Source organism: Tiliqua scincoides, chromosome 1 (assembly GCF_035046505.1).
Source record: "Tiliqua scincoides isolate rTilSci1 chromosome 1, rTilSci1.hap2, whole genome shotgun sequence".
Taxonomy (NCBI): Eukaryota; Metazoa; Chordata; class Lepidosauria; order Squamata; family Scincidae; genus Tiliqua; species Tiliqua scincoides.
Window position 1 is genome coordinate 134,778,918 of NC_089821.1, and position 26,589 is coordinate 134,805,506.

At 45.5% G+C, this 26,589-nt stretch overlaps 1 protein-coding gene across 7 annotated transcripts in view; it reads left to right on the forward strand.

The window, feature by feature from the left end:
* The first annotated feature begins 1,993 nt into the window (after nucleotides 1–1,993).
* The window catches only part of LOC136657645 (protein FAM228B-like), a 63,249-nt gene continuing 38,653 nt past the window's right edge, over nucleotides 1,994–26,589 (forward strand). For 4 of the 7 annotated variants that reach the window (XM_066634713.1, XM_066634683.1, XM_066634704.1 and 1 more), the window contains exons 1-7: nucleotides 1,994–2,131; nucleotides 4,921–5,031; nucleotides 9,083–9,169; nucleotides 11,057–11,161; nucleotides 16,925–17,044; nucleotides 20,242–20,316; nucleotides 22,322–22,519. In XM_066634713.1, coding sequence (XP_066490810.1) covers nucleotides 2,054–2,131; nucleotides 4,921–5,031; nucleotides 9,083–9,169; nucleotides 11,057–11,161; nucleotides 16,925–17,044; nucleotides 20,242–20,316; nucleotides 22,322–22,519 — 774 coding nt within the window. In that variant the 5' untranslated portion in view covers nucleotides 1,994–2,053. Of the gene's footprint in view, nucleotides 2,132–4,920; nucleotides 5,032–9,082; nucleotides 9,170–11,056; nucleotides 11,162–16,924; nucleotides 17,045–20,241; nucleotides 20,317–22,321; nucleotides 22,520–25,432; nucleotides 25,537–26,589 lie in introns of all 7 variants that reach the window. The other 3 variants (XM_066634721.1, XM_066634694.1, XM_066634730.1) reach the window with 3 other exon arrangements.

Sequence of the window (26,589 nt, forward strand, 5' to 3'; positions counted from 1 at the left end):
ACATGATACCATAGTAGTTTTGCAGATGTTACTAGTTACTAAAGCTGTACACTAGGCACTTATGAAAGGTAAGAATTAACTTGTATCTCTGTTTAAAAAAGCTTTGCACCCTCCCTTTGGAAAGTGCTCCAACAATCAGGGCCTTTAGCCATTGTTGTGTTTACTCACTTCTCATGAGAAATAATAAAGAGCATGCCTTGATTTTTCCAACCTTGTATGATTATTGGATAAGCCACACCCGGCTAACCCACACCTTAGGTGTGAAGCAGACATTTATGAAAAAAAAGAGATCCTGGAGACACTTCATACTAGTTAGGCACATAAGAAGGTGCCCTATTTATCACCAGAAGATGTCACCTCAAACTGTATGTCAAGGGAAGTGGAAAATTCCAGCTTAAGATGACCTCAGACCACTTGATGGGAGGAAGCAGAAGACACACCCATTCACAGCCAGACAGACATGCTCTGTCTCCATTCTAGATTACCTGGGTCAGCAGTCATCTGGGTCAGCAGTTCAGAATGTTGCTTCAGAGTGGTTCCAGCAACTCTCACAAATTAATATAAATGGTTCAAAAATGTTCTGGACACCTCTACGAAAATGAATTCTCTCAAACCTCTTCAACAATGAGCTATAATTTAGCCTCAATCTTTTTTTCATAATAGCATTACTTGCATTTCAGACTGGGTCTGAAATCTCTTGATCTCTGAGTGTAGCAGAGAGATTCCCTGAGCCATGAAGGGCTGACACTAAATTAATTGGCCTAAATGAATTCAAGTCATTTGGACCAGATAAACTGCATCCTAGAGTACTAAATGAACTTGCAGATGTACTTGCAAGGCCTCTGTTAATCATCTTTGAGGAATCCTGGAAAATGGGGGAGGTGCTGCTAAACTGGAAGTGGACTAATGTGGTCCTGATCTTTAAAAAGGGGGAAAAATAACACCTGGGAAATTACAGATCTGTCAGTCTGACTTCAGTACTAGGAAAGATATCAGAACAAATAATAAAACAAACAGCTTGCACACTTCTAGACAACAGTGATAAACAGAACCCAGCATGGATTTGTCAAAAATAAATCTTAGACAAATCTCATCTCCTTTTTTGATTGGGTTACTAGCTTACTGGACTGTGGGAATGTGGTAGATGTAAAATATCTTGACTTCAATAAAGCATTTGACAAGGTCCCACATGACATCCTAATCAGCAAGTTGGTAAAATATGGGTTTGATGATACAATTGTTAGATGGATTTGCAACTGGTTGGACAGGTCCATGTCCCTCCAGTTCTGAGCGCCAGAGGACTGGCCAGCAGGCAGGCGGGCACCTTCAACAGTGCACGTTTCAGGGTTGCACATGTGCGTTGGACTGCAGAATGTGGGGGGCTGCTGTGGCTCTGCCTCCTCCTTGGGGTGTGTTCAGCAAAACATGCAATTCCCAGGAGATGGTTGCAGTGAGGGACAGCACTCTGCATATGCTCAGACTGTCTCCCATGGACAGGTCATCAACTGCCAGCCAAATGGTTAGCAGCCTTCAGTCTCGAAAGACTACGGTATAAGCCTACAGCACCCGGTATTTCCATGCGGTCTCCCATCCAACTACTAACCAAGCCTGACCCTGCTTAGCTTGCAAGACCTCCCGGCAGCCCTACGGCTGCAAGCCCGTCAGGCGGTCTCTGCTCCTCTTCCGATTGGTGACTTGGCCTCTCATCACAGCGGAGGGCGCTGTCGCTCAATTGTCATGGGGACGGGGGGGGGGGAGACGCAGCAGCCCGGCGCGGAGGGATACAGCAAGCAGGCTTCGACGCTCTTCGCTTCATCCTTCTCAGAGGTCTGGTCGAAAGCAGGCGTTTGCACGGGAGCGTCTCGCTCCAGAGCAGAAACGCGCTTCGCCGCTCCCGCCCGCGGCGTCACGTCAAAAAGGGGCTGCAGGGGCGGGACTATTTATGCCGGCGGAGGGACACAGTGCAGGCGGCGCCCCGTGCAGAGTGAAAGGCCGCTGATGGGCGTAGGGCGGGGCAGTTCCATCTGCCCCCAGGGCTGGTGTGGGGCCGGCCATGGAGGTCCCGGGGGGCGCTTTCCAGCTGGGGCTGTCCACACGCTCGCCCAAACCCCTGGGCTTCCTTCCCGAACGGGTGAGTGTAGGTGGGCAGAAGGAGCGCAGAGACCCCACAGTGCAAAGCCTTCGTGAGCAGCTGAAGGGCTTCCCCCGTCCCTGCTCTCCTTCACCGCCTGGGTGCTCAGTTTCCCGCCCTCAGGAGGCTGCCAAGCACAGTTCTGTCTTGCTCCAGTTCTCCATGCAGAGAACAGACAGCACAGTCCTATGCAGGTCTACTCAGAAGCAAGTGCCATGGGGTTCAATGAGACTTGCTCCCAGGAAAGCGCGCATAGGACTGCAGCCTGATGCGCCAACTCTCTGGAAGTCAGGTGGAGATGGGCATGCCTGACTTCTGCCAGTTCAGGAACACGATTCTTCCTAAATTGGACTTTGAAGCTATTGAACTCGGTGGGATTTACTCTTGAATAAATGTCTATGGAAGTGGGTGTAAAACAGATAAGGTGGGACACTTTTGCACTAGTGGCAGGGCCTAGGAGAGGGGGTTAAAGGGGGTAATTTGTCGGGCCCAGAGTCAGAATGCCAGATGCAAGGGAGGGCACCAGGATGAGGTCTCTTGTTATCTGGTGCGCTCCCTGGGGCATTTGGTGGGCTGCTGTGAGATACAGGAAGCTGAACTAGATGGGCCTATGGCCTGATCCAGTGGGGCTGTTCTTATGTTCTTATGCCCAGAAAGTTTCTGGGATCTGACATATTCCTGTCTCACCTGAACTCACTGCCTATGCATGATGCTCAGGCACAACCATGTGCAAGCAGTGTTAACTGCTGCTGCAAGCTATACACACTTGGCTCAGGAATCCATCCATGACTCTTCTGAACAGGGTGACAAATCTGGGAGGAATCTGGCCTGCTACAGTAGCTCTCTGGCTTGTGGATCCCATAACCATGGTGTATAGAGGCTCAGGGACCCAGGTGTGGGGCTACTGCTGCGGCAGAAGTTCATTTTGGTCCATTCTGGTCCATTCTCTTGTGAGCCTAAATATGCTGATGCTAGTTTTCTGCAATCAATTTGTTAAAGCAGCCTGGCTTACCAAAGAAGGTCAGGGCAACACTGTAAGGGGATTGAGGAACCCACTGGATGTGACAAGGTACCAATAAAGGCTCAATAAAGGAATTTGAGCAGTAAGAGCCTGCTCATCTGTTGTTGCATTTCAGGTGGAGACCTCCATACACTCGCAAAGTCAAACACCAGACCCAATGGCAGAGTGTCAAACTCATTCCACACTGCAGGCCGAACAGCATTCATGTTGTATGCAGAAGGCCAGAAGTTATGTTGTTAAGCTGATAATGACCAGAAATAAGCACTTTTTTCACATTTAGGAACTCAGCTGGGGAGGGGGGACTAGTTTATACATGTTTTGAATGACATGCTGATCCTTACAATCCTTAAACCTACTAATTCCATTTCTTCTTATGGAAGAAAATTCCCCTCTTTAAGTCTAATGTAGGACATGGACATATGTACACTCTCCGTTAATCCCTACTTACATTATTTCTAGCTTATAGAAAATAAGAAAATTCCGCTTATACATCATTTCACTATGTCCAAGCTTTCTGGTGCATAACCTGACTTATAAAGGGGACCCTTTGTAGTACCACTGTGAAACTACCTATCATACTGTGAGGTTATGATCTCACTGCCATAGAAGCTACATGACATTGCTTTGCGTGGTCTGACCCTTCCAGAAGTGAGGCAGAGGTAGCTAGGTGTGGTTGTGCAATGATATGGCCCTTCAAAAGAAGCACGATCGGAAGGCAGAAAAAAACTGAATAAACCTCTTTCTAGCTGCAAAACCAGCTGTGGGCTTCCAGTGGGGGTTAGTCTCAGCCAGTAAGGCTTTGGGCGCGCATGTGAAATTTCCTACCTCACTTCCTTCCCTGCCATCTTCCTGTCTTACCTTTGATCCCTTTTCTTCCACTCCCTACTGTCTCCCACCTGTTCGACTTTGTTCCTGCCTTCTTTCCAAGTTCTTCTTTCCCAAGCAGCTCTTCCCTCCTCCTCTCTGTTAATTCTGTCCACCGTGTTGTTCACCTTTTGTTCTCTTTCATCTCTTCTGTTCCTCTTGTCTGGCTCCCTATGGTGATGCTCTACCCATGCTCCTGTATAAACCTTCCCATGTACCTGCTGCTCTGCGCTGCAGAGATTGCCATCAGTTGCTAGAATCTGAAAATGCAAGAAAGTGCAAATTGCTGGCAAGTTTGGAAAAAAGAACTATTGGCTGTATGTGGGTGCTGTGGTGGGGGCCACCTTGGCCTACTGTGTAGGGATGAAGAAAGAGGCAAGCTACATAGCTCATGCGCTTGATCTTCTTGTGCACTGTTGGGTACTTTCTGGTACTCTGATATTCAGACAAACAGTCCTAGAAAGAGTAGTTGCTGCCACCAGGAAGAGAAAACCAAAAAGTGAGGCAACATCCTTTCTTGCCCTGAGTTCCCTCAACAGGGAAAATGGTTGATATAGAAGTGACTGGAGAATCAACTGACCTGGGTAACCCCAGTTCCTCTTCACTTGTGTACACAACCTTATAACATTAGTCACAAGAGATCTGTAAGAGAGAAGGAGACAGACAATAACTCTTTGTTCTGGTCTGACCGAAAGGTTCAAAATAAAACCAGTTTGTTAAAAAGGTAAAAAGAGTAAAACAGGACATTAGGTAAGATTTAAATATTCGAAAGCAGGTACTTGAAATGAAATCCTCATACAAGCTACCTAGAGTTTTTCCCAAACTAGTCTTAGCAGCTTAATGAACATATTCATGGTTTTTCATTTGTGTTCCTTATTTTTATGTTTTTGCTCTTGTTTTCTAGACTGATTCATCTTCATCTTCAGCTAGTGAAAGTTCAGGAGAAGATTGGCTCATAAAGGTTTGCTGTCCAGCAGCCCGACATCGATTTTGTAGACATGTCAAATCAAAAAAGGTAATGTATGTATTTACGTATAAGTCTAAAAATCTTAAACTTAAAATTTTCCCTGAAAACCTTAGTCAACTTATCCACGTGACTTTCCTGAAGGACATTTCATGGCCCCTTTTCATGCCTAGGAATGGATCTGATATGGAAAATGGTCGATGGCACTGTAAACATCTTTTCTCTTTTGCTGGAATTGTGCAATAGTTGTGACACAAATAATTTTCATTTTATTTTTTGTTCATCTACTTCCCTAGGACCCAATCCTAAACACTCTCAGTGCGCTGGGTGTTGCAAACGCATAAGGCATGTCTGTGGCACCCAGAGATGAGGGGCCGCTGGCGCATGGGCCAGTGCCAGTCGGCAGTGAGCCTCAGCGCCATGTGGAGGGCCAGCCAGTGCCCCAGTAGATACTTGCCTTTAGTAGGTAAAATTTTTGCCAGGTAATCAAGCTCCAATTATCACTTCACCTTATCTCTGGGTCAATCAGAGGGCAGAGCTTTTCAACTCTGAAAAGTTTTTTCTTGGGTCATTAGAAGCAATGCAGAGATTTATTAAAGTTTCTATAGTAACTTTGCTGGGAAATTCCAGCCAAAGTTAACCTTTTTTATTCTCCTCTGTTCCATTTTGCAAATGCTGTTGTAACCTCCTTTGGTTTTGCATTTAGCAGAGATCTGTTTTTTCAACACCAGGATGGGATCCTCCTTTCCATTTGAAGCAAAGTCTACAATTCAATGCACCATTACTTAAGAATAACACCCATGGAAAGCAGTGGGTCTACTTCTGAGTAAAAAGGATTGCAAATATATGCAGCCGCATCTCTCTGCTGTGAATTGAATTGCACACTCTCAGTTATGTGTTATGGGTTGTATGTTGTATGTAGAGCTTCTGGCTTAACACACCAGACACCTTAAAGGTGGATTTGATTCATGGATCTCCTGCAGTGGTCCCAACCTTTTTCACTTGCATATCCCTTAGCAGCCCATTTCCATAAATTGTACCCTTCATATTAGCAAAATGTTTGTAATTAATAGTACATGCCCTCATTTCCTCTATATGAAAGCCTAGACTTCATGTATTTATCACAGTGTTTTCTCTTTTTATCTATTTGAAGAACAGAAGACTCTGCCTTTGCACTTGTTTTGCACCAGAAGTGTGCTGAGAAATTCTGGGTGATTGATCACTTTCCACATTATGTTTCATCTTTTTTACTGGGCTGGTTTTCAATCACTGGTTCATAGATGAATTGATGACCAAAAGCTAGCTATTGGTGGGGCTTTCACAGCCAACTAGCTACCTTCCTTCCTGCCTTGCTGGTCCTGGAAAGCATTCTGGAGTACGACCTGCCTTTTTTTGCCATTATGCCATTCTTTTTCAAGTACCCCTAAAGATCCTGTTGAGTGCCCCTAGGAGTACATGAATCCCAGGTTGGGAACCACTGTTCTACTGGTATGTTGTTTACAGTGCACGGATAGTGTTCACAAAAAGGTGGTGAAGACCAGAATTTAAAAAGAATAAAAATGTATCTTATGATCTTTTACTATGTTTTTAATAAATTAGAGACTGTACAGTTCTTAGGTAACAATTAGTGGTAAGTTATTTTTCAGGATCTGGCCTCCAGTAAAATCAGTTAAAACTATAGTCAGACACACCCCTAAGTTTAACCCCCAACTTATCCAAGGGTCATAGAAAATTCCATGATTTTTTTGCTCAAAACGTGCTCTTGTTTTTCCAAACGTTTTTTCAAAATGTGCTCTCAACTTATCTGTGAGATCGACTTGCAGGCGAGTATCTGCCTAGTTTTAGTAGTTTTGCCTAGTGGTTTTGGGGCAGAGGGAGGAGGGGAGTGAGTGGAATGAAGTGAGGGGAGGATGGGGCAGGGGGAGGAAGCATGGCTGGAGGGGTGTTGGACTGGCAGACCTTGATTATTTTTAATGAAATGGATTCAAATCATCCTTTCACTGAATCTGTAAATAAACAGATAATATAATCACCTGTCTTCCAAATTCTCAAACTGTTTATCTATTCTTCTGAACATTTCCCTAACTCTGCACTATGCTTATTTGTTCTCAGATTATGAAAGACAACTGCACTCTTCTAAGCCCATACAGCCCTCTTTGACAATGCAATCTTAAATTATCTTTATACTTTTGCTCAGTGCTTTTTTTTGTAAAAAAAAAAAGGTGCATGAACTCACAACTTGTTAATCTTTTATTTATTTATTTATAAACCATTTTTTGTTGGAGAAATAAAATATTTTTATGTGCTTCCCCCCTAAAGATGAACTTACTTCTGAGTAGACATGCATAGGATTGGGCTGTAAATCTCCACACCCCCTTCCCCCTAGCTACACATGGGGAAAAATACTGTACAGGTGCACTTGTAGTGTGTAGTATGTAGTGTGGCACTACTTCGAGGAAGCAGTGAATGGATTCCGGAAAATGGCTTACATGAGTTCCATGTAGTAAAATTACTCTAAGCAACTGTGGGAGTGAGAACAAAAAAGGAATTCTTACACGAGAGGGGTCCTTAGGTGCACATAGAAACAGCTACGTTTGCAAACAAGTGATTAAATATGGTTTAATTCAGGTATCATAATACTCTGTGTCTTTGGGAAGGCGCTTGGCATGCAATTGTATGTTCTCTGCTGCCCTGAGCAGCTGCTGTGCATTGCTGGAGAGGAGCTGCAAATGCTGGCTGGCGGAGGGCATGCTTGTGGGGGAAGGATGAGGAGGATCTCTGGCAAGGCTGGACAGCACGTTGTACACATGTAGAATCCCTTTTCACCTGCTCTTAGCATGTGAAAACAGGTGCAGATATATATCTCTGCCAGGATTAAGAGCCCAATCCTAGGTATGTCTACTCTGAAGTAAGTCTCATTCTAGTCAATGGAGCTTACTCCCAGGAAAGTGCCTAAGATTGCAGCCTAAGAGCCCAATCCTATGCATGTCTACTCAGAAGTCCACTTTAGTGAATGGGGCTTACTGTGGATAGGATGGCAGCCTCAGGGCCCGATCCTGTGCCTGTCTCCTCAGAAGTCAGTCCATTAGAGTCAGTGGGGCTTCCTCCTAGGAAAGTGTGGACAGGACTGCAGCCTCAGAGCCCCTCCTGTGCCTGTCTCCTCAGAAGTCAGTCCCACTAGAGGCAGTGGGGTTTCCTCCCAGGAAAGTGTGGAGAGGACTGCAGCCTCAGAGCCCCTCCTCTGCCTGTCTACTCAGGCTGCAAGGCTATGACACTTTCCCGGGAGTAAGCCCCATTGAACACAATGGAACTTACTTCTGAGTAGACATGCATAGGCTTGGGCTCTCCGGCTGCAAGGCTATGCACCCTTTCCCAGGAGCAAGTCCCATTGGGACAATGAGACTTACTTCTGAGTAGACACGCCTAGGCTTGTGCTGCAGATTGACACAGGGGCTGCACCAGCCAGCTTCCTTCCCCTCCTCCTCTGCCAAGCCAGTACCTGGGCATTCCAGGGGTGCCGCAGCCTGTCTCCCTGGCTGGCTGGCTGTCCGTCCTCCTCCTTGGCGTCGGCGCGTGTCCCTTGCGCCCTCCACCGGCTTGGAAGCTGCGCGGGGAAGCAGAGCGCGGGGGGAGGGAAAGCGTGCTGGGCTCAGGCGAGAGCTTGGAGAAGGGGGCAGGAGGGGGTTGTTGTGTGGTCAGGCAGGGGCCAGGCGCCTGCCCACCCTGCACCCCACCCAGCGAATGCCTCTGTTTTGCTGCCCCGCTCCTGGAATGCCTCCGAAGGGGAGGGGCCCCTGCAAAAAGGTGCCGGAACGCAGTCGTCCCCCGCCCCGCGTTCCATTAGAAAAAAAGCCCTGCTCTTGCTTTATAAGCACCCATGCTTTGAAGAAACTGAAGGAAAATCTATTATAACTTGAAGCAAGGGCAGCTTAACACTTACATGCCTTTCTTGTGCATGCTTAGTCAGAAAGTTAAGTCCCACTGAATTCAGTGAGGTCAGTTTCCAAATAAGCATTTATGGAATTGCAGTCTTAAATATTTTTCTTGTTTATGGAAGATTTACTTCATCACATCATGGAAATTATTTGAAATTTTATCACAGCCCTCAAAGACTGGAGCCCCACACAATTTGGATAAAGAAGATGATTTTAAAGAGTCAGCAGATTGGATGCCTGTTGCATCTTACCAGGTACAGCAAGACCAATGTTTTCTTAAAGAGGTGTAGTAAAATTGATGTATTCTGTATACACATGCATTTAAAAATTAATACTGATGAATATGATGATTGTAACATTTATTTCAGTGCATAAGAGCCTTCCTCTGTTACTTTTTCCTGCTTTTCATATAATTTCATATATATATATATATATATATATATATATATATATATATATATATATATATATTTTCAATGCTACTAGCAATTTTCAGCAATATTCTGCCATTCAAAAACATGTTGAATTTGATGGCACTTAGTGTTGTATCTTAGTATTGTCACTCCCAAATTGGCCTTTTCAGCCACACTAGACGATGTTCCAAAACCACCTTTCAGAGTGCGATACCATAGTCTCTCGAGACTGAAGGTTGCCAGCAACAAAGTGTTGTATCTCCATCTTCATATCAGATCTCAGGGGTGAAAGTATGGAGGAAATTTTCCATGGGGAGGGAAAACTCTGTTTCTTAGCCCCTCACCCTTACCACTCACTATGCTTGTATCTGAGGTGCTCCTTTGTCTATATCTTTATAGGAGACAAAATGGAGAACAGAAAGTGCAAATGAAATAAATCTGCTCAGGAAGTAGCGTGTGCATGTATTTGTTGGTGGAAAGGGGGAGAAGTAGAAATACACCAGATCAACATATGCAACATGTTTAAATCTTGTCCATGTGTTGGTATGGCACTCTTGAAGTTATGAAACACACTATCCTATTCATATCCAGGGGAGAGTAACACTTATAGATTGAGTCCTCACAGGAAGATAGAGCAAACCACATGTGGCTAGTTCTTGTGACTGTGGAGAGCTGGTTAATCCAGGTACCTAACACTGCACCACTGACTCTTATGTGGTGGTTTTTATAACTAAACTTTTCCAGTTGACCTCCTAGGTTCTTTCCAACTCAAACATTCTGTGATTTATACATTCTATTTTGGACTGAGTTCAGATTGGAAATTTATAGAACTCTATTTGTTTCTGTTAGGATTCACATTACTGCTTCACTCTGCTTGTGGGATTCATGCCCTGCTCTTGACTATCTTGGACTCTGCAGATTTTGTCACCTTCTAAGCACTGGGGGAAATACCACTTCTCTTGATAGTTTGCCTTCTGACAAAGAAGTGTCCATGCTAGATTAGAGCAGGCTAGCCTCAAGGCTGCTTGTCAGAAGGTGCCCCCCCTCTTATTAGCTGAGGGTGGGGCTGAAGTGGAGATGTCAAGGTGACAGCCACCATAGCAACCAAGAATTGATTCAGTTGGAATTGAGAACTAATGCCACAGTACTTGCTATGACATAACACTGGAACATTCTATTCTGTTTGTACAAACTCAGTGTTGGTTGTCAGTTCTCCTCAATTGCCTTTTAGCCTACAGGAGTCAGACACATAAAAACAGTGAGTTCCTAGTAAGTTGGTGTCTAGCTGGCAAGTTTGAATTGAAAGAGTATATTTTTGTAGCCCTCTAAAGATTTCTTGTTTTCTCGCATTGCCCCATGTGTTGTGTTAGTTTACATGTGGCGCAGCACATCTTGCGCTGGAACAAGGAAGCCAGGAGGGACAGGGGAGGGAGAGGCATGGGACTGGTGTTGACTTCCTCTGCCGAATTGTATCCCCCTTGTCAGGCTCAAAAGCCCAACATGGGGATTCTAGAGTCTAGAAATAGCTGGCGCTGACTCAAGAAGCCCCATTGAGCAGGCTGGGGCATTACTTGGGGTAAGGGGAATGTTCCCTTCCTCTGAGGAGACCTTCAGCTTTCTAGGATCCAGAACAGGATGCAGCAGTAGCCATTTAGCACCGCTTAATTAACAGCAGCTATGGGTTGTATTTTGTTTTTGTTTTTACACATTTTAACATTTTCTTACTAGACCTACCCAGGAGTGCGAAAGCAGGAGAGTTCAGACTTAGAGTGGCTAATAAGGCTTCGTTGTCCAAGGGCTGAGATGGAGCAGAGGAAGTCAGATCTAAAACAAGTGAGTAATTAACACATAAATGCTTAGGATGGAAATATATCAACAGCAATTCTGAAACAGTAACACAAAATATATTGCAATTGCACAGTTATTATTGCATTGTAACTTAATTCAATCAAATTTTCTTCCATAAAGCTATAGGGACAAAGTGTTGATAGAAATGTATACAGTGGTTCTTTGTAGATATTTAGATTCTTGACATTTCAAAAGTCATGAAAGATTTCCTTCCTAATCACATGCAGCGGCTACCCTTTCAGAAATGACTGCCAGCCCAATCCTGAGCTGCCTGGTGCATGGGGCTGCAGCATCACCGAAAATGGCTGCTGCTGCATCCATCATGCTCCAGGCAGCCGCTGCCTCCTCCTCAGGAGAAGGTGACTTTAGTCCCCCTTCCCTGGGTGAACCAGGTAACCTTACAATGGGGCTACTTGATTCTACGACAACCCAAAGGTTGACATAGAATGAAGAGCCTTCGTGTCGGGCGGCCAGCCCAACATGGAGGCTCTAGATCCAGTGGACCACTGTTGCAGTGACCCTTGGGGGAGCAACCAAAGCCCAGGGGTCAGGTTGCTGGATATAGGTGCGAGAGCAGAAGCCATGAATGGTCAGACAGAAAATCAAGAGACAGCAGACATATTGAGGGTTGAGAGTGCAGAGAGAGAGAGAAGCTAAGCTGATTCTACTAGCCTCCTCCTGCGTTTTTATTGTACTTGCAACATTGCTACATTCGGTTCTCAGATAAAGCCACATTAGAATCTCATACAGGGGTGAGAACAATGGGTGCTTCTTCACAGAGTGCTGTATCAGCTATTGTCACACTTCAGCCTGGGAACTAGCAGCCTTGTCGGTTTGCCGTTTAACAAGGGGGGTTTGCCCGCAATTGCCATCGCACCAAGGCTTTCTGTGTGCTTCTGCTTAAGCACTTAAAAACACCACAGACCACCTCCCTCCTGCCCTGCTCCCTCCCCCTGGCAGGCCTCCTCCATGCTCCCTCCCCGCCCTCCCTCCGCCTCCCCCGTCCTGGAACGCCTCCTCCCCCCCCACTTACCTCTCTGCTGCTCGGCAGTCCACGTGGCCGCTCAGCAGTGGAGCTGTGGTGCTCCACCAGCGCTAGCCCAGCACCAACCAGCACTGGGCTAGCATAGGTGTAGCACGGGCACGCACTGAGTAGGATTGGGCCCGTAGTCACTTGAGCAAGAACTGAGAAAAGTTAGGGAGTAGAAAAGGAGAAAGAGGTGAAAAAAATCAAGAGATCCAGGATAAAGAAACCAAACCTACATTTGGTTTGGAAGCACTGTCCAAGGGGGCTAGATTTTCACATAGCCACACTGAGTGAGCCCTGTTCCCTGCTCAGAACAGAAGAGGCAGAAAGGCTGCAGGCAAACACTGAAAACATCTTCCATGCCAACCATGGTGGCTGATGGGGAGAGAGACAGGCAGAAAGAGAAGTACTTGGGAAAGGGGGCAGAGCATGCAAGCACAGTTCATCACAGGGGTCAGACTTTCACTTATCTGGACAATCTAATCAGCAAGAAGCTTATATTCATTTTTGCTCTGCTGTGCCTGCTTTCCTTGCTTCTTGTAACTGAGGCAGAGGGGCTGGGTGCTAAGGAGTGCAATCACTGGTTCCTACTCCTCTCCTCCAGTTGGAAAAAATAAGAGGGTAGGGGATGGAGCAGAAGAAGAAGTTTACTTACTCTCAGGAAAGTGGGGCTTACTCTCAGGAAGGTGTGGTTAGGATTGCAGCCTTACAGCCCAATCCTAAACTGCCCGGAGCGCCCACGCTCGGTGGCACCGGAAAGGGCTGCTTCCAAATCCTGCACCTCCCGCGGTAGCCTCCCATGTTTGTCCCCTGCTCCCAAGTAAGGTAAGCAGCCCTGCAATGGGACTGCTCACTTTACTACCTACCAAAAGGTCAGCTGTAGAGTAAAGGCACGAGTGTCCTGGATCCTGTGGAGTTCAGCTCCACGGATCCTCCTCCTGCCTGCCCCCAGCACGCCTCCCGCCTGCCCCTCGGCACGCCTCCTGCCCATCCCTGCCTGCCTCCCCCACGCCCTTGTCCACACCCCTGCCTCCAGTTCCGCAGCCCGGCAGTCCAGGAGACTGCCAAGCCACGGAACTTGGGCCACTGCCTGGCGCTAGCCCAGCACTGGCTGGCGATGGGCTAGCACCGGCGGGAGCCCGGTGTTGAGCCCCCAAATGTGCCTTATGGAACGTTTGCGACTGTGGCCAGTGGCACGGAGCCGTGCCGCCGAGCACAGGATTGGGCTCTCAGTCTTCTTCCTCCATTTCAGAGCTGGCAGTGTGAAGGCGAGGAAGAAGGATCATGCCACTGAGGCAAGAAGGGAGGCAGTTCCCTTTTATCCACAGTTTCATTGTCCATGGGGGGACAGGACAGGAGCATATCCCCTGCAGGTACTGGGGCATGTCTATACGTAATTATTTACTATGTCCAGAAAGAACAGTTTACAAATATTTGAGGAGTAAAGATACATTCAGCATTTTCTTCATTCACAATTAATGACGTATACAGCACTACTATAATGTAATTTGGTCACAATTTATGTGGGTGATTTTAAGAAAAATCAGGTATAGATTATTTGACTCAACTAATGTGGCAAAATGTGATTGTATTTTGTTATTTATTTAAAATGTTTGTGCTCTGCATTTCCCGTCCCATGCAAAACTTCCTGCTTACAGTAATTTAAAACAATATAACCACAAAAGAACTAATGGCGCAAACCTACCCTCTGCTGGAACAGGCAAACCAAGAGGCTTGTGCTGTATCCAGCGCAGCATAGGGGCCCAAGGCGGCTCAGCCGGAGGCAAGGGAAAATTTTTTCCCTTACCTCTGGGTAAGGTGCCCTTGCCCTTATGGGTCTCCTTGAAGAGGTGGCGCAAGTCAGAGGAGAGCGAAGCGTTTTCACACCACTCCAAACTTCCCAGGAATGAGGGTTGGGATCCAGCATAAGTGCTGGATCCCAGCCCCACCTTCCACTCCTCCCTGCCCGCCCCCGGAGCAGCCACTGCCCAACCCCACCCTCTCCCCACCTAGGAACGCCTTCCTCCCGCCTTCTCCCTGCCCCCCCCAGACACTTGCGTCAGCCCAGGCAGTCTGGTGCAAGGCTTGCTGAGGAAGTACTGGCGGGCCTGGGTCTGGGGCAGATGGGGCAAAATCCCCAGGCTATGAGGCCAGGCAGCCTGGAGGGGGCGCTGAAGCTGCAGTTCCCCCCCCTGCGCATGTCACTTTAAAAAATATTGTTGCGTGGCAGCTCCTTGGAGGCTTTTTTCAGAGCCTCAGTGTGTGGGGTGGGCGGGCGGGCTGGCTTCCCTCCGTCCCCTGAGCTCCCTCCCACCCCCCCTAGCCACTGCCCTCCTGTCCTGTCTCTCCCCACCTGCTTGCGTCTTTGTTTCTTTTGAATTCTGCCAGCTCTGCTGAGGTCCCCACTTTTTTTCCCTTTCCAAGTCTCCAGCCGGCTCAGTCAGTCACCCTCCAGCAAGCTCCTGGCTTTTTCTTTAGGAATGGTTCAGGGCACTCACTGGCTGACCACCAGCCAATCCTGAGCCGCCCTCCTTCTGCGGCCATTTTGAGAAAAAACCACAGAGCTTTTGCAGACCGTCTTTCCTGTGAGCAGCTCCCCATTTAGCGCCAGGAGAGGCTTCTCCTCCACAGCAGAGGCGCAGCTGGGGGATGAGCAGTGGAGACGGAGACAAGTCCTGTGTTTTTCTGTGCTACTGTTAGTAATAATAAATATATATGCAGTAAAAAATGAAGACCTGAACTTAATGAGTACTGCTGCTGATGCTTTATTCTAATGCTCTAACGCCAATGCTCCTTACTGTTGTTTTACATAAACAAATCATGCATTTGCTTGCTATAGTGCTGTGTTCAGTAATATGCCATTGTGCTGCCCTGATCTTCACTGTTATTTAGTCTACCACTTAGTCAGCTATCTGTGGGAAACAGAGATAAAGAAAGCAGAACTAAATTGGCCTTGCCTTAAGTTGATTCACACATGTCTCTTTTGCTGGCCTTGTGGTTTTCACCATGCACAGAAGTATGGGTTTGCTTGCTGCAGTGGTGTAGCCTTGAAATCATTTATCAGATGTGAGATGGCTAATGCTGCTGTTTTGTGCTGCTTCTCCAATTTAGGGCGCAGTCCTTATCCCTTTCCAGCACTGACATAAGGGCAATACAGCTCTGAGGTAAGGGAACAGACATTCCCTTCCTTTGAGGGTGCCTCTGTGAGTGACACTCAACTTCAGGATGCAGCATATGTCCCATTAGCACTGCTATGCCAGTGCTAGAAAGCACTGACATAAGGGGTTAGGATTGCGCCTGTAGTGGTGTCTACCTTTCGCTGCTTTCTGTGGGAAACAGAGATGCAGAAAGCTGGCTAGATAGGCCAGGGCAAGGCCAGTTTCCAGTGTGGCTTGTTTCCATGCTCTCTTGTGAACCACTCATACACCTCTCTTTTGCTTTCAGTGAACTCACATACACATGTCTGTTTTGCTGTAAGTGTCTCACTAACACTGCAAATCTGGTCTTATGGTTTTATGCGATAAATATCCATGTTGTTCTCAGTGTGTTCAGCAGGGTTCTTCCCTATGCTCTCAAGCAGTCCGGTGCTGCAAATTGTACCTTCTGTGTGACATTAATATGCTGCTGTGCTGCTTGTCCAATGTGGTGCTGTCTATCTTAGGACGCAATCCTAAGCCCTTATGTCAGTGCTTTCTAGCACTGACATAACAGCAATGCAGCTCTGAGGTAAGGGAACAAACATTTCCCTTACTTTGAGGAGGCCTCTGTGAGTGACACCCAACTGTAGGATGTAGCACATGTCCTATTGGAAAGCACTGACATAAGGGGTTAGGATTGTGCCTTTAGGCAGCTGTGTGTTAGGCAGCTTTTTAAAATCACATAGTTTTGCAATTAATTAAATGGGGGACACCAAAATTTTAGTTTGCCCCAGGTGACAGATGGCCTAGGTATGGCATTGTGAGGAAGCTTGTGCGGAGGCTTGTGTCAGCCTCCAGAGGCCGGCACACCTCTGGGTGCCAGCCTCACTTCCTCCTGAGGAGGCACAAATGTGCCTTACAGCACATTTACAACCCTCTTGGGCTGGCTCAAGGGACTTGCGCCGGCCCATGGGTGCCTCTGGATTGCACCCTATGACAATTAAACAACAAATACCCACAACACAATAAACATAAGATGACTGCACAAAGTCAACAAAGTAAACCAATGCAGCAAAACTAAAGTAAGCCCCCAAATGCTGAATAAAAGTAATGCATCTGCAGCTGCCACTGGAACATAGGCAAAGAGGGAGTTAATCTAATCTTCAGTGGCAGGACATTTTACACAGAGAAGGTTCTCCGGTGGTGGTGGGCCCTTTATCGATTCAAGGGATGGGCCATTTCAGAATTCATCTTTAGATGCTATTTACCACTGCAGCCCTGGTGTAGTGTGTCATATTTCAATGTGGACAATATTTGTATGACTATCTACACATGCTGCTGTTCCCGTTTGGAAAGGGTTTTTTAGTTTTCTAGTAATTTATGAAAAGGACATGTTTCATTTAATTACTGTCTGCACAAGTTTAAAACCAAGAAAGATTGCAGGATGCAGATTTGCATTACACATTAATGTCTCTGGGGATGAACGGGGAAGCAAACGTAGGCAAAATACTGTAGTCCTTATGTATACAAATTTGAATTTGGAGTGAGTGGAAGATATAACTTTTGTTCCTTTTTCGCTTCCAGTCTTTTCCAGCAGTGCCCACATCTCTGAGCAGATCACCAAGCAAGATTTATAGAAGTAGTCAATCTGGGAAAGCAAATGCTTCAGGAAGTTGGCTGACACAGAAAGATTTTTGTGCACAGGTACAACTGAATGTATTGGGAGGAGTTAGAAATACTGGCAATGTTATTCACAATCTCTGCCAACTTTTGGGAAAAGGACAATGTAAATATTTTTCTTAAAGTGTGAAGGTGAAAAATAGAACTGCTGCAAGGTGCACATTTCAAAAGGCTGTTAGCCAATTCATTATTTTGAAGCCATCCTTTCTTTGAGTTCCATGCAGCTTATTGAATGTGTTTTGGCTTAGAAGAAACTTAGGGCGCAATCCTAAGATGCTTTCCAGCACAGCCAGTGGGATGTGTGCTGCATCCTGCGGTTGGGTGTCACTCACAGAGGCCTCCTTAAAGTAAGGGAATGATTGTTCCCTTACCTCAGAGCTGCATTGCCCTTATGTCAGTACTGGAAAGCACTGACATAAGAGGTTAGGATTGCGCCCTTATGGTCCAATTCTATAGTCACCAGCTGCTGGCAGCATAAAGCAGTCAAAGTGAAACTGAGTTTGTACTCATGAGTAGATGAACATGCCTCAGCTCTTATCAAGGGCCAGGTGAAGGGAATGCAAGGCCATGAGAGTGGTCCTGATCAGGGGAATGTGGAGCTCAACCAGTGCTCCAGAATGCACCCTCCCCCACCATAGTAAAAAAGGATAAAAGAGGTTTCAGCCGCTGGTAAAGTGAAACTTTTTAAAAAAGTCTTGTAAAGCTAACTGGGTCCTGGTAGAGTTTCATTTTGAAAAGTGGGAGCCACTGGTTTAAAGGTAAGTTATATAGGTAAAGGTGTATATATATACCTCCTGAGGTATAGGTATTATAGGTATATAATATAGGGTAACATAGGTAATAATAATTAGGTAATATAGGTATAGGGTAATATAGGGTAATATACCTATATAATATATAGGCAATATAAGTATTATATAGGTATTATATATTATATACCTATATAATATATAGGTAATATATAGATATAAGTTATGCTTGAAACTGAGTTTTTAAGAACTTTTTAAGATTGACATTTGTAATAATGAAAGCCTGCTTTTCTTGGACATGTATAAGTGATAATGATGGTATCCTCTTTCACTTTTTTCACCACTTTTATTTTCTTCATGTGGCAAAATGGCTTAAACACCTGTTATGTTGGGTGAGAGAAAGTCAATTCAGTTGAAATCTCAGGTTTCTAGAATCAACATGTAGGATTTTACTCTTTCCCCCATCCCAGTGGTTCTGAACCTTTAGGAGCCTGAGGACCACTGAGACAAAAATTGGAATCATCATGGACCACATACAACCCCCCAGCACATAAAAAATACAATTAAATTTGTAATAATTAATTATTAGAGATTTATTAGATGTATTATTTATAGAGAAGATTTTGTTCTCTGCCCTCTCTCGTGGTTCATGGGAAAGCATCTGCCGAGTGAGTGCGCCCCCCTGGACTACCAGCAAGGTGGAGAACAGACTGCCCACAACTGCAGGCGACACTTCAGTGCCAGCTGCAGGCAGTCCATTCTCCACCCTTTCTGGTAATCTGTGGGGAAACATCTCCTGAGCAAGCAGTCCCCCATGGACTACCAGAGAGGGCAGAGAATGAACCAACCACAGCCAACACTTCAGTCCTCTCTAGTAGTCCCATGGGGGAGCACTTGCCCAGCAAGACACTGGATGTGATTGAAGGCAATCTTGTTTTTCTGAGACCTCACAGACTCGGGGTCTTAGAGATCACCTGTGATCACTATTTATAGCATAAATAGCCTTGTGAGACTAAGGCCCAAATCCTGTTCAGTTTTCAGTGCCAATGCAACTATTATGCAGCCCTGAGGTAAGGAAACAAATTTCCCTTACCTTGAGGAGGCCTCTGTGACTCCCCCGCCACTGCAGGATGCAGTGCACAACCTGCTGGCATGGCTGTGTCGACATGGGAAAGTTGGAGAGGATTGGGCCATCTGTAGCCTACTTTACACCTTTAGGATTGTTCCTCTGGGATAACTTCCTGCATGTGACTGAACAGATCCACCATCTGGAAGTTCTCTGGGCTAAGGCAACTCTAGCACAGAATGATTCTTCTTACCCTTTTTGTTAGCTATAGAGTAGTATAGTATTTGTTCACAGCCTTGTTCACAGAGACCAGTAGCCCAATTAAAGCATTGTGTAGGCAGGATTCTCTTTTTAAAAGAAGATTAAAATTTACTAAAAATATGTGTCAGTTTAGGCTTACAAAATAACAATGCAAAGTGTTATATAAGCCTATGAGCAAAGGAATAAATTGGAGTAAATGCTCCTCCCATCCCTAAATTTATACAGACTTGTTGGTGTTTCTAGAAGTAGGCCAAATTTAACATAGGGCACAATCCTACCCTGTGCTGGAACAAGCAAGCCAAGAGACTTACGCTGTATCCAGTGCAGGATAGGGACCCAAAGTGGCTCAGCCAGAGGCAAGGGGAAACTTTTTCCCTTACCTCTGGGTAAGGCGCTTTTGCCCTGTGGGTCTCCTCGGACTTGCACCACCTCCTGAGGTGGCACAAGTCCGAAGAGAGCAGAGCGGCTTGAAGCCGTTCCGAACTCCCTGGGAATGGGGGTTGGGATCCAGCATAAGCGGGTTCCCCGCACCTCCAAATAGCAAATTTATTTTGCGACAAATAACCTCTCCCCTCCCCTTAAAGGAACATGAACAAGTGCTTCCCTGTTTGGTGTGTCACAACCCTCCAATTCGGGAGCCACTGTTCTAGTCAGTTCTAAACCAGTAGGTTCTGACTTAGATTCCCCACTGCCTATGTACTGATTCTCAGTAGGCTTGGGGACTGACAGTGGTACTGTTCACATCTGAACAGGCTTTTGGGCCAAGATGAAGTCACCTGGGACTGTCTCCTCTTTCTATACTGGAAGGCTGTTGTAGAGAAAAGATAACTGGAGATCATAAAAAGAATGCAAGCAAAATGTTGCAAATACAGCACAACAAAAAGGAAAAAGAATTCCCATATTTTTGTGGGGTAAAAGTCCATTTTGCCACACCTTTCAATGTTTGTCCAACTCTAAAAATATTCTCAAAGTTGCACTGATACAAGCTCCATTCACTTTCAAGAAATATTTTAAAGTTGCTTTCTTTTCATCCACCTCTTTATTGATCATGGAAGCTACTGTGTAATGCTGATCAAAACATTACATCTAATTACTACTTTATATTCAGCAGTTCTACTTCTCAGATTTTGCTGGTATTTTATTAGGCTGTAGTTAAGGAAAGCCAGGATATTGTTGTTTCTGCACGCTCCCTGTTGGAAAGAGAAAAGTGCTTTATGAGGGTAAGAACCAAATATAGTGTTTGTTTGCATTTGCAATATGTCTTTTGAATGGCAGAACTTTTGACATAGCTTTGAAAATGCCTTGGCCTTCAAGAACAGATGCTGAAATAGTATTTGAATTTAATGCTTTTTCTTTTCATATTTGTTTTGACTTGAAATGTTTTGCTTTTGGCATCATGAATGTGGTGTGCAGTCAGTATCAAATGACTCCCAGTGTAATAAATGGGCTTTACAAATCATCTGATGTTTGTAAAAAAGAGATTGTAGGTGTTGGAATACTTTCTTCAATTTGCATGTGACAATCTTAGAATTTGCCTTTATATAAATATAGAGCGTTGCCCATGAGAGATCATTCGCTCAAAGCTAGTGAGGATATGAAGTGGAGTAACATCTGTGTTGACATGTCCTTTAACATTTTTTGTCCCCTGCATTTCCTTCCTTCCCCTTAACTATTCCTCACTGCCATGGTGTATTATTCCACTTATACCACAAACTTTGCAGTGTCCATATGTATTGTGCCTTTGCATATTGGTCCTCAGTCTGGAGTTCTGTATCTTGGTCAGAAACCGGAAGCCTATAATGCACTATTCTCTCCATTACTTAAGGGCATCTGCTGCAGTTTTCTGGATCCAAGTTACTGCAGATGCATCATTTACTCAGCAGCCTTAACAGATGATGCTCAGTTGCTGGGTCTTATGCAAGGATGTGAAAATCCAATGCAGCGTGACTTGAGTTGAGTCAAGAGTCTCCACCCCCCTGTTACTCGAAAACGAGTCATAATGAGGGCACTTTCCGAGTCTTCAAGTCACCCTCTCGCGACTCGATAGGACTCAAGTTGAGTCGTCCCCTTTAAAAAACCCACCATGGAAAAAAATGGGGCTGCTGCCAGGGTGTGTGTGCATGTCGGAGTACTCCTTTAATACTCCCCTGATGTCCAGTCCCATCTGTAAACAAGGCAGGAAAGGATGGGATGAACTTTGTGAGAGCAGGGACAGAAGCAGCAAGAGGGAGGAGAGTAATGTGCAGCAGATGCAAGGCTTACCAGGACGACCCAATCCTTGGCAGCTCTACTTAGAAGTAGTGCCACTTCAGCCAGTCATTCAGTGAGGCTTGCTCTGCCCAAATAATAACAGAGCCAAAAGGAACCTTGCATTCTGAAAGCAAGATAGCTACGAACCACCTTCCCCCCCTGGCTTCTCTGTCTCTTCCCCCTACCTGGGCTTCTCCAGGCAATTGTAAGGCAGGAACCCTCTTTGGCTCCTCCTTCTGCCCTGCCTCAGCCAAAGAAAATATCGAATCGCCCATCCTTTGTCCAATGATCATTGGTTCCTTCCTTCCTATCAGAGATGGGCGAAAGAGCTCGCTCCCGCCTCCCACCCTATGCAAAAGGAAAACATCAACAGTTTCCTGCCTCCCAGCTGGAACTTCCCTGCTGCTCATCCAGTCTGAATGATGGCCCCAAGAGGTTTTTCACACTGTGAAAACAGTAAGCAAGCACACCCAGACACACACAGACTTGAGTCTGCCTATGTGGGGACAAGTGCCAAGTCAAGAGGCCCTTGACTTTAGTATTTTTTTAGTCTTCCACGAGTGTGACTCACAAGTTCGTGAAAAACACACATTTTCGCGACTCGAATCCGAGTCACCTGACTCGAGTTCCCATCCCTGGTCATATGTATGTTGGTTGCCAAGAATGACTCAGTTTGCCATAATATACCTGTTTGTACACATGAACGCATCAAAGTTTGTGGATCTTCTGTTTATAGCCCATTTCACTAGGAAACCAGTGGAAAAGCAAAGGAGGTACAAATGAGTTCTTTTTTTGTTTGTTTTTAACAGAAGAGTTTGTCAGGAATGTGATTTTGTGAGAAGCATCCCTTAATTTTTGTCCTTTAACGATCTTTTAAAATATTTTGATAGTGTTTGTAATTGTTTTTGAAGGATGTGATTTATTTCACTGTTTAATATGCTTCCTCGCAGTAATGACCATCTCTCTGTCAATTAGGAAGTAGACAGGTATTTGAAGCACAGTGATTTCTTAGCTCTAAGGCGGAGGGAAATGCTGTACAAGAAATGGTTTGAGAGTGTTTCGAGCCCACTGCTGCAGAAAATTCAGGATAAAATTGACAACCAGTCAAGTGAAGAAATAGAGGAAAGGAAGCGAAAACAGCTCTCCCTGTATTTAAACTACTGTAATAAAAAGGTATTGGTGAAAACATTTTTTTTTACTGGGAGAGCTAAATTTACAGTGCCATCGTATATACATCTACTCAGAAGTTAGTCCTGCAAAATTCAGTGGGACTTACTCCACAGTTAGTGTGTATAGATTGCAGCTCCAGAGGGCTGTTAGCAAACTGTTGGATGTGTTACCACTGTAGTGAAAAAAATGGTTTACCTGATGATTTTTAATTCATGTCATGTTCATTTATTTATTTTATTTATTTTTATTTTGAGGCCTAGAATTGGATCCAGGGCAGTGGAGTCTATATTACTTTCTCTCATTGCAGTGCATGAGCAGGACAGGATATAGTTCTGAGGATAAATCTGAGGTCAAATGCTGCCATTTCTGTATTTTAACAAAAAAATCTTCAGCATTATCTGGGTTTAGAGAGACCTTGATGACTGTGTACCTACTTAGAAAAAACTAAAAGTGGCTCCTACACAGAGGATTGATTTGTTTTTATTTTGTCACATAGGCAAGAAATAGATATGTATACAAGAGCACAACCATCGCTCTGCGGAGTTTGGCAGCCAGGCTCCTTGGCAGCCTGCTCTAATTCTTATGTTCACTTTCTTCTTTGGGCAGTGAAGAAAACGACAGTTGTTGCTCTCCCTGTCACTGATAATTCATAGTGCCAGTCCCTTTCCACTTGTTACTTTTCAAAGTGTGAGCAGAACCTACGGTTTTCATACCTGGAGAGGCGGCGTGATTATGAAAAATGGACCTTGGAGAGAGAAGTAAAAGGTGGAGAGGGATATGTGGTATCTCCCCCCCCCCATTCATATTATTTCAGTACATTGAACAAAACAAGTTGCATTGTCAATTATGATCCTCTGTTAATAGAATTGCAACATTTATTTATTTTTAATTCATTAACTTGGATGCATGAATTTGTTGCTTTACATAATCAAACTTCGAAAGGACTTACTACACAGACTTATGAAAATGTTTTGTGTTCAAATTGACAAGATGGGTATGACTGCAGTAGCCATCTGTGGTTGCTGTAGTCACATGCTTTTACTTATGCACCTGTTAACTAGGATTTTTGGGCCATATACCTGTGTGGACACATACCTCAGTGGCGTAGCTAAGATGGGGCTAGGGGGTCAGTTACCCCTGGCACCATGCTGCTGCAGGGCTCCATAATGTCTCAGGACTTCCAGTTTTTGAACTGGAGTTCAGGGCTTCTCAGTACCACATGGCTCAGCTCTCCCCTCCCTGGGGTTTCCCAGGGTTCTCCACATCTTTAACTTATTTATTTAGGGATTTCCCCAGCAAGGTCAGCTAATGGTCCCTGCCTGATGCATTTAATTAAGTTATTTTATAAACACAAAATTTGCTGATACCAGCAAGGATTAGAACTCATCTCATTAGAACTCAGTACTAACCCAGTGCAGTTGCTAACTGCACTTGCTCACTGGGCTACTTGAGGCCCTTGTGAATACTTGAACAAAGAGGGGGGATATAGTTAGCAAAAGGCAGAATTTCAATAGATATGCTATCTTTTTCTCCTCTTCCTCCTCAATAATTGTAGCCAAATAGAGAGGCAGGACTTGATTTTCCCACATAATGGATTGTTCTCTATGTTTAACAAAGCAACCCCTGCCTTATGAGTTGGTTCCTTTGCCTCAGGAGGTGGGCAGTATAGTGCAGTGGTTTTTAACTGCTGTGCCGCAGCACACTGGTGTGCTGCAAATGGGCCTCAGGTGTGCTGTGGGGCCAGACAGGCAGCAGCTATGCAGGAGAGTGGCTGCTTTAAGCCTCACATGGCAGTGTGCTTGGAAGAAGTGGCTTGGAAGATTCTGTGCAGAGCAAAAAGCTTACCCCCTCGAACAGGCTTCAGACAGGGAAGGTCTTCGAGGGGGGTTAGCTTTTTGCACTCACAAAAGGGGGTTACAGCACTCAAGTTCCTCCTCCCTTCCTCTGTTCTCTGCGTTGGGTCACTGAGATTGGTCACAACCCTGCTTTGTCAAGAACCTCATCTCTGTGCTCTTTAGGGAGCCCTTACCCCTTTTGATTACCCACTAAAAGAGAACTGTCCCCCCCTCCCGCCTTCCCAGTTCGTTGTCATCCCTACGTTCTCTGTCTGCCTCTCACCCTGCATTGCCTGCCTCTGGAAGCCTGTGGGCCCTGCAGCATCCACTCCTGAGCTCTGCCCTTGCTGGTTCAATGGCTGGTATGGCTGTGGGTGGGGCTGGCAGTTCTGCCTGATGCTAGTGAGGGGCAGCTGCATCCATGGAGCTCGCCTCCCAGCCAGTGCTCATATCCAGCCTCTGGGGGGGAGCACTCATCTGCAATACACTGATTGAGCAGTTGGAGAAGCTCAGAGGAGCTCTGGGTGGGAACTGCTCTGTAGGTGAGAGCCAGCCAGCCAGGTAAGAAGTAAGCAAGCAGCAGGAGTTGACAGGCTGGTTAAGAAAGGGTCATTGAGAGTCGCATTTCCTTGTCACTTTTATCTGCTGGCAATGCCCCAAAAGCGACCCTCCCTGCATTGCCTCAATTGACAGGGCAGTTTTTGTCTTGCATACGCAAGCAGACAATTGGCACATCCCTCTCCTCCCTCACCCTTTCCCCCACCTCACTCCCTCCACACACACAACTCATTCCTTCCCCCCTCCCCGTCCTAAAATCTTACATAAGCAGTTAACACCCCCCTTCCTAGCTTGTCCCCACTTTCCAAAGGTCTTGGAATCCTTTGCCTTGCATTCTCTCTCTCTTCCCCCCCCCCCGGCCCCCAGTTGGATACCAAAACTTGTTTTGATCATGCCACCTCATAGCCTCTCACTCCACATTTCTCCAGTACTCCATGTGCTCTGACCTCTTTGCCAACATGTTCTGACACTTCTGATAAAAATTTGACCATCTTACTTTCAAACATACTTTCTTCTTTTCCAGAAACCACATATAATTCCCTCTTCCCTTTCCAAGGGATGTTTGGTTCAAGGCAACTTTATAAGAAAGATCTATTCAAGTTTGGAGAAGTTTGATTTCAGCTTGTGGTGAATTTCTTTAATTGTCATGTAATGATTTAATTAATTAATTGTACTTATTAATTGTCATGTAGTAATGTAATTTACATTAAAAAACTGGCGGTGTGCCTTGACAATTTTAGCATCTTGTCAGTGTGCTGTGAGCTGAAAAAGACTGCAGATCTCTGGTATAGTGGTTATAATGCTGGACTTAAATTATGAAGGTTTGGATTCCCAGATTCAAATCTTCCCTTTTGCTTCAGAGCCCTCTAGGGCAGTGGTTCTCAAACTGGTCAATCGTGACCCAACAGCCTGAGAGCCCCTGCCCTTTTCCCTTTAAGGGGTGGGGGTAGGGGGAAAGCAGCGACATGATCCCCAGGATTGTGCTGCTGTGGGGGAAGTGGGGCTGTTTTTAACCAAATTTACATGCTGCTAGGGTCTGGGGGGGGGTGGTGGTGCAGGGAGCCTCATGGAGCCCTCTGCAGCACTCCCTGCAGCTTCCAGAGTAAACAAAATGTTTGTGACCCACTTCTGGGTTGTGATTGTGAAACTGGAAGTGGGCCACAATTGTTTTTTTTTTAACTTTCTGGAAGCCACAGGAAGCTCCCCACACCCCCTGGACCCTGGCAGAAGTATGTTTGGTTAAAAACATTCCCCCTTCCCCCACAGCAGCATGATCCTGGAGATTGCATGATTGTTTTCCACCCCGTCCCCGCAAAGACTTACTCTTAGTCCGCAAACTCCTGGAGAGTTTGAGAACCAGTTCTCTAGGGGATCTTTGGCCAGTAATTTGCTATTGCTAGTGAATTTGATTCCCTGGACTGGGAAATGAATTTTATTCAGGGTGTTTTATTTCCCAAGTCAGCGAATGATTTTAATTTTTTTTTATTTTCTCTCTCACTTAAGAAATTGTACTCTCTGCTTAGAAAATTGATATCCCTGCTTTTGAGCTTTCTTTATGAATTAGTTCATAATTCTGAGAAGAGCACCCAGAGCCTTTAAGCAGGGTCTTCCAGTTTTTGTGGTGGGCATTCTTGGGGGGGGGAGGGGCTCCATAATTTTCTTTGATACCAGATGCATCAC